The following is a 14,496-nucleotide window of genomic DNA, read 5'->3' on the forward strand; positions in this document are numbered from 1 at the left end:
TCTCTCATTGCTTTGTTCTATCTCCAGTGAATGGTTCAACCTGAACAACAGCGCAGGCATGAACTTCCCATTCAAACAGAATTAAATTTATTATACATCATAGCATATGTTCTGTTGGTAGCAAGGTCTTGATGTGCATCTGACACCATCACCAACTGACTGAAGTTGCAGTAGGAAGAAATGAAGTAGGTTCCAGTGGGTCCTGACTAAGTAGATATTTCCAGCTTTTAATGTGACGGTTATTAATTTTTAAGATTGTTCTTGCCATTGGGAACTCAAGTAAAAAATATAAATTGCTGTAACTTAAAGGTTAAAGTGAATCTTCATAATTAAGAATACTATGGAAAATAAATTTGGAAGGTTAACATTTAAAGATAATTGAAACAGAAAGTGGCCTATATATAAATACTCAGATCAGTATGGTTATGAGAATTTAATTTTACTGCCTGTTGGTATCTAAAGGATTTAGCTACAGAACGTAAGAAGAGTGCACAATTCAGCGATTCTATTCTGAATCAGGACTGTACTTAGCTCCCAGAAGTCCCAGGCACATAGGTGAGCGAGGCGGAAGCCTTAGAGTGTGTGCGCGCCTGTACCACTGGAGAGGACCCACATTCACAGGACAGTGCTCAACTCACTTACAAATGCAGTGGGCTCAGATTAGGAAATCTGAGGTAACTCTAGAGAGCAGAGTCCAGAACTTGTGTGAGATCTTCAGGCTTTTGATAGCTGAATTGCTTTTAGAATGCTTTGTTGAGGCAACCATCAAGATAGTTAACAAATGATAATGGACAGGGAAAAAAAAACTAATGACCTGGGGTGGGGAAGCAGAAAACAAGGCAGGTATCATATCAAGAGTGGGTGGAGGCTTCAAGGATGGTATCCTGGATAGATGGGTGTACTCTGCTTCTCTGCTACTGGAGATGGAAACTTAAAACACAACTCAGCTTTAGTTCAATAGAGACTCACTGGGAGTACAGTGTATCAACCTTCTGCTTCACCACTGTTGAACTGGAAGGAAAACTTGAGAAATGAGAGCAAGTTCTTAGCATTTCTGGACACTTGTCAAAGCAGCAAGCACATTACAAAGCTTATATGACTTGGCTACAAAACACCCATTATTTTACCAAGAGGCACGTTAGGACTTGCCAATTTATTCAGCAAGCATTTGCCAACATTTGAGCACTTACTGTGTACCATGTACTGACAGGAACTAGGGCTAATAGTCATGGAGAAGACAAGCAGGTAAACAGGTGAGTGAAGGGTACAGTATGAGAGTTATGAGGGTCGAGAAACCCATGGACAATGATGAGCAGTTTCCACAGAGGGCCAATCCCTCAGGTTTTATAGGAAGTAGCATTTAAAGTGCAGATGGCAGCTATGAACTTTACCCAGGGCTTACTGTACTCCAGGTGCTCTTCTAAAAGCTTTACTATTAAAACATGTAAATCCCAGCACTTTGTGGTGTATATCCTTTATTTTTTTTTAATTTTATTTTTTTCTTATCAGTTACATTTTATTAACTCTGTATCCCAGCCATATCCCGCTCCCTCATTCCCTCCCGATCCCACCCTCCCTCCCTCCCTCATCTCTACCATGCCCCTTTCCAAGTCCACTGATGGGGGGGACCTCCTCCCCATTGTGTATATCCTTTATATGCTTCATATTACTTGCATTTTACAGACGAGGGAAATGAACATGAGAATTTGCATACTAGCAATATAATAATTATTATCTTATTAAATTTTGAAAATTTCATACATGAACACTGAATCTACATCACTAAACCCTACGTCTTCCCCCAGCTACTATATCCCGGTATCCCTCTCCCAAATTCATGACGATCGCTTCTTTGATTCTCACTGTTATGTATATGTATATATACACATAGTAATTATTAATATATACACAATTAAATATGAATTATATGAATTATGGGAATTACATATGAATACACAAACATCATATTGAATCCATTTCACTTTGCTCATATGTATACATGTCCAGGGATGACCTCCCTCTAAGCTGTACAAAGTATTTGCATTATATATATATGTTTAAATTATATATAAACACAAATATTTAAAATCATGGTTAATGTCTCAACCCTAGTTCCTTTTACTTTTGCAGAGGGCACCACAAATCTTGGTGTACTCTGTGTACATGTGTCTAAGTTCATTTAGACACAAGAATCTCAGGCTGCTTCATATCCAATCTTCTGTTGCTACCACCCAGTCCTCATGCATCCTCGCTCAAGTTACATCAAATGGCCACATCATTTTCACTTTGTATCTGTTCAAATGGCTGCAGACCTCACTACCAGAGCAATTTCCCCAACCCACGGAACTGTTTTCCTTTTCTAGTTCAAAAGCCTTTCTTTGTATGTGTTTTGTGGTGGTAGGGAAGTAACTCAGAATCTCATGCATACCACGCAAGCTCTGTATCACTTACCTGCATCTACAGCCTTCCACAGCTTTAGTAAGTTCTCCATCACAGTGGTTCACGCAGGTGTACATGCATGTGTGTGGAGTCTGACATTCGTTGTCTCTCTTGATTGCACTTCACTTTGTTTATCAAGGCAGGGTCACCTGCTGACCAGAGCTTACTAATTCTGAGTGGTCTTGCTAGTCAGCTGGCTCCAGGGACCTCCTGCCCCAGCTTCTGCCTTCTGAGTGTCGGGATTCCAAGCGGCTGCTTGGCCCTTACCTGGGTTCTGGGGATTTGAAGTCCAGTGCTCCTGTTTCAGCAGTGTGTGCTTTATCCACGGAGCCATCTCCCCAGCCTTATTTATATTTTATTTTGGAGGATTGTATAAACTTTCCCATTACTAAAAGTTACAGAAAGCTTCCCTTTAAAATAAATCCAAGCCAAACAAAGGGTCAATTTAAAGCAAAGAATTAAGCACATTCTAGAACAGGAGCTACATGAACACCGTGCTGGGAACAGAACCATTAAAATGAAACTCAGACTGACTAAAATTTGAGAAACACTAGTCATCCAAGCCGACCCTTCTGAAGTCACACAGCATGTCAAGTCTCCCAGCTGTGCCAGGCTGTTTGTTGTGCTGTGGCACTATGCTGCTTTAGCTGTTTGAAATCTGGCAACAGTGATGGCTCGTCTGTGTTCCTGGGAGACATACTACCACTTCCAGGCCCCCAGCTTCTGCCCACGCCATCCCTTTGCCTGGAGTCCTGGGTCCCCATGTCTCCCTGTTTACATGCCCTCCAGTTCCACAAGAATGCTGGCCCCTGCATGAAGCCTGCAGTTGGCCAACAGATAATATCTGTCCCTTTTACACAGTTGGTGGCATCTTTCTTTCTAGTGTGCTTTGGTGACACTGTATTGAAATAATATTCTTTTACTTAGTATATGGCAAAGGGCAGAGGAAAGATATGCGTTTTATTCTCTTTTAATAGCATCATGATACCTAACAAAAGGCCTTATGCACAGAGAAGGCCCATAATGAATATCTTGGGAATTAAATTTAATCCTCTTTAAGCAACATCCATGTGATACTTACAATTTTACGCTTGATCATGAAGAGTGGAATTTTTGCATGAAGAGGGGTTGAGGACAGTTCCTTATGGACTGTTGATAAATACAATCTTCTTTTGATGTTTCCTAAATCAGTAATTCTGAAAAAAAAAATGGGAGACAGGAAAGAAGAAAGATTCCCATGAATTTAAAATACATTTCTTTGGGTAATCATCAAAGCAATATAATTTATCAAATAGGCTCTTTCCAACACAGAGCTTGAACACAGAATTGAAGAATTGTCATTTTCTTTCAAGAAATAATAAAATTTCTTCCTTAAATTCAAAGTGCTCATAGGCCTGAATGTATAAATTCACTTAATATGCTAATTTATTTCAGCACTCTGCACTAGGTTTCCTCAGACCTCCAGCCTATGAAAAAAAATTCAATTTGTATGAACTGGGAAACCGCCAGCCTTTAATAACCATGCTTGTTCCAGCCCCTTAAGCTTGTGTTATCTTGGGACATACTGTCACCTACTAAATAGGAAAACATTATGGGTTTCTTTCCCTAAAAGTGCACCTGTCATTTTACATAGGCGCTTAGTCTGTGCAGAGACAGGCATGAAGCACCAACTGTCGGCTTCACTTCCTAAGCACATATCTTCCAACTAGAATTTTAATACACAAGTTTATTGCTCACTATTCAGGTCACCCCACAGTGATACCAAGGACACCAAATCTGAACATCTGTAATAGATTTAGACCACAGCCAGGATCACAAAGATTAGGTTTGCTTCAAACTGATAGAGGCTCATTTTTATGTTCTGCTTCTTTTATGTCTCGAAGGTAACACGCCAGGCTGAAAATTCACAAACCGTCTTGGTTTGCTGTACTGTCAAATTGATGCTTTCTTAAAACCTTTCTTCCTATATGAAAATAAATGGCTTCCTCAACCTTAGAAACTTCTTTATGGAGGTATTACTTGCTCTCTCTTTGCTAATGATTAATTCCTCAAGGAGATACTTCATTTAAATAATTATTATTAATATTTATAGTGTAATTATTTTTAAAAAAATCAGGATAGTGCTTTTTGCCATGCATGGTGGTGCACACCTTTAATCCCAACACTTGAGAGGCAAAAGCAGATGGATGTCTGTGTGTCTGATGCTGACATGATCTACACGGAGAGTCCAACCCAACCAGAGCTACATGAGACTCTGTCTCAAGCAAAACAAAACAGAGCAGAAAAATCTAAAACCCAACCAACCAACCAACAAAAAAATCCCAACATAGCCCATCCTGTAGTTCTTCTATGATGCCTCCTCCCATTCTCTGCTTTACTAACCTCATTATTACCTATAAAATAGTCTCTATATATTGTCAAAAATACCTAGCACTAAAACTAACATGAGATGATTTTAAAGTACATTCCAGACTTCCTTCCACCCCCGGAAGGTTTTCAAGCTGGCATCTGAGCTAAGGGTTCAATTAACTAGCGTGGTCTCTTTCACTTCAGCTGTACATGACCAACCTGATGTGCCATCTCATCCTTTTAGATGTTGTTTTTGTGAATGTTACATCTTGTAGTAATATAATATGTGTTTTAAAACATGTGCATTTTAAAAATGAAAGCACCATGTGGGGGGCAAGCATAAATTCCTTGCTAATGGTATACAAGACTATGAAGAGCAGCCTCAGTGATAACCAGAAATCGTCTAGTATTCTGAGGCATGCTACAGGTGTGAGTGTGGACATTTACGGAGCCGCTCAACGGTGAGGGAAGGGCTGCCTATGAAGGTGGACTGGAGCTCAGGCTGAGGGAACCACAGGCAAAGGTGGAGTCCAGCAGAACTCTGGCAGTCTCTACGTCCTGGTCCACCATCATGGGAACTGGGCTGCCCCAGCTTGCCTTCCTGCCATGGTAGAAGGCATTCTACCATGCCACGATTCTTTAGAAAGTACAAAGCAAAGTAAATATCCTTCCTCAAGTTGCCTGTGTGAGCTATTCTGTCTGCAACAGGAAACGAGCAGATCTGAGGAGCGAATGTGATTAGATCAGGGATACGACTAAGAGCTGTCTCTCGTCAGCTGTGCTTGGGGAGACGATGGGGACTACAAAGACTGCAAAGCAGAAGCAAAAGAGGCACACTGTTAACCAAAACCTCCTCGGCGACCAGGTTCGATGTCTGCTTTGCTTGCAGGGAAGAAATACTGACGCTGTCCACAGCATTAAGGGTTGCAGTCCAAACAGCAGTGTTCAGGCCCAACACTGCACTGGCATTTGGGACATGACACTAATATTCATATATTTACTGACACATCCAATACTGCTGAGCCAGATGATGTGCTGGGAAACCCACCAGTGACATAAAGCACAAAGAACAACAAAGGTCCCAGTCCCCTGGAATTTCTTTGTTGATAGAAAAGGAAAGTGAAAAAGTATAAAGAAAAATAAGAAGTGAAGTGTTCAAATACATAGTGAAGAAAGCAAGACTCGAAATTAGATATAAAGAAATTGCCTACTTCAGACTGTAGCAATAGCATGGTTTGGACCTGAGAGGTAAAGGAAAGACAGGAGGTAGAAGGTTTTTGTGAGGGCCAATCACACAAGACCATTATGCTACAGTAAGAAGTTTAGAGGCTTATCATTCAAAGCAGGGAGCTATCATAGTGCCTACACGTTAGCCTTTACTATAAAAAGTTATAAAAGCTATGATGTCTTGTTTAATTTTTATTGTCATTATTTTAGCTAATATGTATGGAGTGTCTTTGTGTGTTGAGTGTGTGCACATGAGTGCAGCGTACACCCAGGCCAGAATAGAGCACTGAAACCTCTGGGGCTGTAGTTACAGACCACTGTGAACTCACTGCCTGGCATGGGTGCTGGGAAACTTTGGTTTCCTGCACGAGCAGCAAGTACTCTTAACCACTGAGCCATTTCTCTGGTCTGTCTTATTTCCTTATGAGGGTATCATTTATGCCACTGAAACATAAATTTCAGTGTACTCTGGTAACTGTATAAATTAATTTAATTACCATCCCAATAAAAAATATAGCTATTACTTTAGGAAGTTCCCTCTTGGTCCCCGCTGGACACTCTTCAGCCTGTGGGGAGTTATACTTCTCATTTCTACCATCTTAGGTAAGTTCTACCTGCTGTGCAGTTTTTACGGGATGCACTGTGCATCAGATTCTATTGTGCTTGATTCTTTCACTTAATATGAAGATTTAAAGATTCATCCTCACTGACCAATATCAAAGGTCTTTTAAATTGCTGACTTCTGTTCGGGAAATTTTTATATTTTCCTACAGATGAGTATTTGAGCTGATTCCAACTATGATTTTTAATAACACAAGCTTTTGTGGAGGTGCCAGCATGCCTTCTGGTGACCACGTACTTTCATCTTCTTGGTAACTAACTAGCAATGGGATTGTTGAATCACTAAGGTGACAGAAATGCCTACAGAAGCATCTCTTCAGAGTTAGTGCAGTGTTTCTACATTTTCACATAGTTTTTTGCGGTCACTAGAACTTAAAATTTCAAACAACTTCAATGGGAAATAGTTATTGTGATTTTTATTTGAATTCCCCCATGACCAATGATATTGAACAATTACACAACTGTGTGCATGTACATTTGTGTTTGTGTGCACATGTGCAGAGACCAGAGGTCAAAAGTGGGTGTTGCTCCTCAGCTGTCCACCTTGGTTTATGAGGTAGGATTTCTCACTGGACTGCAGGACTCGCCGATCACAACATGCTGCCTGACTCTCAAGCCTCAGTGATCGAGCTGTGTCTGCTTCACCAGCACCTCTATTCCAAGTGCATCGTACCTGGCTTTTCATGTAGGTACTGGAGGCCAGACTCAGCTCTTCGAATTTACCCAACACGCACTTGCCAAACGAGATAACACCCTAGCCCCACTCTGCTTTTATATAATTATGAAAGTTCTCAAATAAATATACAATCACACACACACACACACACACACACACACAGACACGGTGCTGGGATATTTGCACACCTGCTGGAGATTAACTCAGGATCTTGTGTATGCTAACTTGTGTGTGTGGCACTCTATCACTCTGCCACACCCCACACACCCCAGCCTCTTCATCTTACCTTCTTATTATGTCTCTAAAAGTATAATTTTGACTTGAAAGCCATATTCTACTTAGAGAACAGTATGGAGTATTACGCATGAAGACACACCTGCCCTTTGCATTTGTTTCTGTACCTGCTCTTGATCAGCACAACTTCTAACTTTCAGGAAATCCTGCTTGTCATTATGCACTTTTATTTTCCACATCAAAAAACCAAAACAAAATTAAAAAAAAAACTTTCTCTAGTATAAACTTGTAAGCACACTTTTCTGTTCCTTTGAGACCTTTCAAGGTTTATTATTTTTCATTTACTCTATGAACCATCTCAAATTAGTTTCTGCATGTTGTATTCGATTAGGGCAGTTACTTCTTTCTCTTTCTTTCTTTTTGTTCTTTCTTTCTTTCTCTCTTACTTTCTTTTATCCAACTACCATTCCTTCAACTTTCTTTCCTCATGGAAATTTCACGGTCCTTTGTTGAAAATCAATTGACTATATTGCTCTATTTTATTTTCTATTGTTATAATGAAATAACTGAAGCTGGGTAAGCTTATTTTAAAACAAGGTTTATGTAACTTTATTTTAAATGAGGTTTATGAGCTTATAATAATTATTGGGGCTCAAAGGTATGGTGTCGGTTCCAACTCAGCTGTATTCAGGGCCCCATGGAAGATGGTAGATTATGTCACACTATCAGGAGTGCATATAGCAGGAAGATTACATTTTGAGAGGGGAAGCCAGAGAAGAGTTTAGGAGTTGGACTTACTCTTTGAAGAAATCACACTTACAAAATCTCAAGGTCCAATGAAAACTACCTTACTTCAAGTAACATGTTGAAGGGATATGGAAGAGTGGGCAGCCTTGCCTTGTCCCTGATTTCAGTGGATTTAAGTTTCTCTTCGTTTAGTTTGATGTTAGCTATAGGCTTGCTGTATATTGTCTTTACTATGTTTAGGTATGTGCCTTGTATCTCTGATCTCTCCAAGACTTTAAACATGAATGGGAGTTGGATTTTGTCTAATGACTTTTTGGCATCTAAGGAGAGGATCATGTGGTTTCTCTCCCAAAAAATCAACCAGAGAACTCCTCCAGCTGATAAACACCTTCAGCAAAGTGGCTGGATACAAAATTAACTAAAAAAAAATCAGTAGCCCTCCTGTATACGAAAGACAAAAGAACTAAGAAAGAAATTAGGTTAATAACACCCTTCAAAATAGCCACTAATAACATAAAGTACCTTGGTGTAACTCTAACAAAGCAAGTGAAAGACTTGTTTGAAAAGAAACTTCAAGTCTCTGAAGAAAGAAATCGAATAAGATATCAGAAGATGGAAAGATCCCCCATGCTCATGGATTGGTAGGATTAACATAGTGAAAATGGCCATCCTGCCAAAAGCGATATATAGATTCAATGCAATTCCTATTAAAGTACAACACAATTCTTTACAGACCTTGAAAGAAAAACTATCAACTTCATTTGGGAAAACAAACAAACAACCCTCCCCCCCCAGAATTGCTAAAACAATCCTGTACATCAACAGATCCTCTGGAGGTATCTCCATCCCTGATATCAAGCTGTACTACAGAGCAATAGTAATAAACACTGCATGGTACTGGCATAGAAACTGAATAATGGATCAACGGAAAGTAATAGAAGACCCAGAAATAAAATCACACATCTACGGATACTTGATTTTTTACAAAGAAGCCAAACTGTACAATGGAAAAAAGACAGCATCTTCAACAAATGATGCTGGTCTAACTGGATGTCTACATGTAGAAAAATGCAAACGGATCCATATTTATCACCCTGCACAAAACTAAAGTCCAAGGGGATCAAAGAACTCAACATAAACCAGACATACTAAATCTTTTAGAAGAAAAAGTAGGGAAGAACCTGGAACTCATTGGCACAGGAGACAACTTCCTGAACACAACACCAACAGCACAGGCTCTAAGATCAACAATCAATAAATGGGACCTCATGAAACTGAAAAGCTTCTGTAAAGCAAAGGACACTGTCATGAGAACCAAACTGCAGCCTACAGACTGGGAAAGGATCTTCACTAACTCTATATCTGACAGAGGGCTAATATCCAGAATATATGAAGAACTCAAGAAGTTAAAAAGCAACAAATCAAGTAGTCCAATTAAAAAATGGGGTACAGAGCTAAACCGAGAAATTTCTGTAGAGGAATACTGAATGGCAGAGAAACACTTAAAGAAATGCTCAATGTCCTTAGTCACCAGGGAAATGTAAATCAAAACGACCCTGAAATTTCACCTTATAACTATCAGAATAGCTAAGATCAAAAACTCAAGTGACAACACATGCTAAAGAAGATGTAGAGAAAGGGGAACCCTCTTTGCAGGTGGCAATGTAAACTTGTATAACCACTCTGGAAATCAATCTGGCGCTTTTTCATACAACTAGGAATAGTGCTTCCTCAAGACCCAGCTATACCACTCCTAGGCATATATCCAAAATATGCTCAAGTATACAACAAGGACATTTGCTCAGCCACGTTTGTAGCAGCTTTATTTGTAATAGCCAGAAGCTGAAAACAACCCAGATGTCCCTCAATGGAGGAACGGATACAGAAATTGTGGTACATTTACATAACGGAATACTACTCAGCAATTAAAAACAATGAAATCATGAAATTTTCAGGCAAATGGTAGGAACTAGAAAAGATCATCCTGAGTGAGGTATCCCAGAAGCAGAAAGACACACATGGTATATACTCTCTTATAAAAGGATATTAGACGTACAATATAGGATAAACAAACTAAAATCTGTACACCTAAATAAGCTAAGCAAGAAGAAGGACCCTGGGTAAGATGATCAATCCTCACTCAGAAAGGCAAATGGGACAGACATCTGAAGAAGGATAAAACAGGGAACAGGACAGGAGCTTTTCACAGAGGGCCTCTGAAAGACTCTACCCAGCAGGATATTAAAGCAGATGCTGAGACTCAAAGCCAAACTTTGTGCAGAATGCAGGGAATCTTATGAAAGAAGGGAGAGATAGAAAGACCTGGAGAGGACAGGAGCTCCACAAGGAGAGCAACAGAACCAAAAAATCTGGGCTCAGGGCTCTTTTCTGAGACTGATACTCCAACCAAGGACCATGCATGGAGATAACCTAGAATCCCTGCACAGATGTAGCCCAGGGCAGTTCAGTCTTCAATTTGGTTCCTTAGCAAGGGAAACAGGGACTGTCTCTGATATGAACTCAGTGGCTGGCTTTTTTATCGCCTCCCTCTGAGGGGGAAGCAGCCTTACCAGGCCACAGAGGAAGACTATGAAAGACAGTCTTGATGAGACCTGATAGGCTAGGGTCAGAGGACCTCACCTATCAGTGGACTTGGAGAGGGTCAATCAGGGAGGGAGGGCAAAATTGGGAGGGAATGAAGAAGGAGGCTACAGCTGGGATACAAAGTGAATAAACTGTAATTAATATAAAAAATTAAAAATTAAAAAAATAAAGAAAGAAAGAATAAAAGAAAACTATCTTACTCCCTTTGAAGGCAACCACCCAAATATCTCTCTTCGGCAAGAGATGATCCTGTGGGAACTTCTTACAATGCCCATATGCTAAATCTGAGTGGAGTACATTTAGAAAGGACTGGACAGTTGTAGCCGTGACTAGATTTCTGTCTCAAGACTTACAGCCTTCAATTTATAAGTAAACATTAATATTGGCTGGTATCTCTCACTCTCGTGGGTCTTTGACAGTCCAATCTTTTGGGCTATTCTCATTAACCTGGCTGTGTTATGCACCCTTTCTCACAAGTCCACCCCCAAAGGTGAATATGCAACAAGGAAGTGCTGGTAAGTATCTTGAGAAGCGATCCCATTATGTGGGGCCTAGGGAGTCGGGAGCCAAGAGCCAAGGAGGAAAGATCAGTGTAAGGAAGCACTGTCAATGCTGATATTCTATCAGGGCCTCTGGAGACAGGCAAGGAAGCATTATTAATGCCAAGGTTGTTCCATCATAGCCTGTGGAGACACATTCCCAATGCCCACAGAATGTATTACTTGAAGAAGTGGAAGAAGGAAAACGCAGCCAGATTTCCAGCCCCCAAACCTGAAGGGACACATCTGGGAGCCTTAGCATCCAACTATACTCAGCCTGAGCAAGCCTGCGTCAAACCGTCTACCACCGCTGTCACCGCTTAGTTAGCAGAGGAGTGTCCAGACAATGCGGCATGACAGGGCATTGGAGGGACTGCAATAATTGCAACAGCAGCATGCTTATTGCATATTAAACATATTCATGTTATTATTCTCATAGTTTTACATCTGTACTTCTCCGAGAAATCCCCTTCTGTTTTGCCGCTGAGATTATAATCATCCATCAGCATTTGTTTTGAAATGCCATGTCCTTCAAGATGACATCCCAGATGTCCAGATTAGAAACAATCACATCTCTCTTTGACTTAATACAGTGCTTTTTTTTTACTTCTATTACTAGTTTTTCATTTTCCCCTTTGATGTACATCAGTGGCTATATTGCATCTTATAGGCTATAAAAGTATGGAAATCTTGTATTTTCATAAGTGAGTACCATGTAGTCCCATGCATCTCAGTTTTACCATGACAGTCATGTTTTTATTCAGTTTAAATTGCAGTACTCTAGAATGTAGAGAAAGAACTCACTTGAACTTCCACATCATGATGTCCCTTCAGAGACATCTGTCCTGAAGGGCTCAGCGATTTGCCGAGTTCCCAGTGTTCAAGCGTAAGAGGGGCAGACTTCTTTAATTTGGGGGAAAGACAATTCAGTCGTCACTACTGGTTTGAGGTGTTATAGAAGTCAGTTTTCAGCTGTAAGTTCACGCTGGCTGCTACCAACTAACTGCGGCACAAATATGTCCCACTGTGGCACAGGAAGATGGCTTAGTCACTAGTGTGCTTGCTGGGTGAATGTAAGGGCATGAGCCTGGATCCACAGTAGGAGTGGTTGGATGTGGAGGTGGAGGAGGACAGAGATCAGCAGATCCCTGGGGCTTACTGGCCAGCCAGTCTGGACAACTGGTCAGCAATGGGTTTGGTGGGATCCGATCTCAAAAGACAAGATGAGAAATGACTGAGGAAGGCCTGCACCATCAATCTCTGGCCTCTACACACATGCACACACAAATGGATATGCACACCCATTCACCCATTTACATATACACAATATACATACAGAAACACGACATGTTCTTTTTAATCATTTTGAAGCAAGATTTTCTGGGTTCAAATCCTGGCTTTACTTTGTATTTTTTGAACAATAGTTGAAAATAATTTAATCCCCATGCTTTAATTTCCTCATGTGTAGAATGTAGACAGTGGTCAGAATCTTTAAGACAGCTCTCAGGACTGCATTAGAGAATATGTGAAAATACTTGGAGTGGCCTGACACAAGAAAACTTCCCAAGGCCTAACCTTCACCGAGTTGCTTGTCTGTGGATAATTTATTAAGCTCTGTGAATTGGGGCTTTTAAATTTTCTAATAACCAAGTTTAAGTGGATCATTCACGTCTACAAAGTTCTGTATCAGTGATCCATCCTTCACAATGGAAAGTATGAACGGTTTGGATTTTAAGTCATGGCATCTTTTATCCTGCTGTGGAGTATTTATAGTTAAAAAAATAATGCAGATGTCACCATAGGCTTGTCTTCAGTGTGCCTCCTTCTGTCCCTCAGTGCTACACTTGGTTAGCATGCTTGCTATAAAGATGGCACAGGAGTTTTAATTAATTTAATTGAATTTACCTGATGAGCTTCTTCCTTAAAAACCCTAGCAAAACAGTGTTTATTCATCTATGTCCTGAGCATTTTGTCAGTGCCAGGCATGGAGCAGATAATGAGATAGCACTGAGCACTGAACATCACAGTATCTCCATCTTTATAAAGCATCTGTTCTACCAGAAAAAAAAAGAGTAAGAAACAAACAAATAAAAATTGTAGAGTGCATCCCCACCTAACAAGTGCTATGAGAAAACAAGGATGGTGACAGAGAGTGATGGGAGTTGAAAACAATATTTTGACTTGTCAGGCAAGACCTCTCATAGGAGATGGCACTGGCCAGAATGTAAGGAAGAACATGCAGCAGTCACACACACATCTGTGGCAAAGAGCGTTGCAGGTAGGATACTCCAAAGCACTGCATGAAAACGCAGAGAAAGAGTTGTTCTCTGCCACAGCAGATATCTCCAAGTACCCAGTACAAGGATTAAGAGAGGTGGTTCAGTGGGCTGTGAGGCTCAGTGTGAAGTATGCAATGGGCACCCGGCATGAGCACCACCCTCACAGAGGTTAAGGCTCACTTCACACAAAGCATATCTTTTAGACCTAGCCACTGTGGCTCTGACACTGGGGAGAATCTCCAAAAGATCATGTGCCCAGGAATGGACTAGGCCTCTCAATGGGACAGAAGCTTATCTCCTCTCTGTAAAAATTAATATGCAAACCTATCTCATCTCATAATCAAGAGTCGTTGGCTTCGAAGGAAAACAAAATCATGTGCTAAGCTTAAATGGTTCTGAAAGCAAGCTGAGTTGCTACTTTAAAAAAAATTAAAATTAGTCATTCATGAGAGGAAGAATATAAATGCCTATGTGTGACTACTTCAAAGCTTCATTATGCGAATGTGTGCTTTTTTGGGGGCAATTTAGTTGCTGTAAGGAAGGCTGCTTGTAAAGCAGCTCTTCACTTGTAATACAGGCTTGATTTTCACCACTTAAACCTTCCTGTGACCTAACAAAAAAGAGAAAGAAGAAATAGTGGCATTACCCCTCTTGTACCTAAAGATGCATTAAAAATATGCTTAAATTAAAACACTGCTATAGCTACAAGCAAGCACTCATAGCGAAGGGTCAGCAGTAAGAAAAAAAAAACATGATGAGACCATGTTGAGAAAAAAATGAG

At 40.4% G+C, this 14,496-nt stretch overlaps 1 protein-coding gene across 2 annotated transcripts in view; it reads right to left on the minus strand.

Annotated features, from left to right (window-relative positions):
- Cfap20dc (CFAP20 domain containing) overlaps window positions 1-14,496 on the minus strand; it is a 245,936-nt gene that overhangs the window by 156,841 nt on the left and 74,599 nt on the right. For both annotated transcript variants that reach the window (XM_060390940.1, XM_060390941.1), the window contains exon 5: window positions 3,521-3,635. In XM_060390940.1, the coding sequence (XP_060246923.1) occupies window positions 3,521-3,635 (115 nt within the window). The remainder of the gene's footprint in view (window positions 1-3,520; window positions 3,636-14,496) is intronic.

This window comes from Meriones unguiculatus, chromosome 9 (assembly GCF_030254825.1).
Source record: "Meriones unguiculatus strain TT.TT164.6M chromosome 9, Bangor_MerUng_6.1, whole genome shotgun sequence".
Classification (NCBI taxonomy): domain Eukaryota; kingdom Metazoa; phylum Chordata; class Mammalia; order Rodentia; family Muridae; genus Meriones; species Meriones unguiculatus.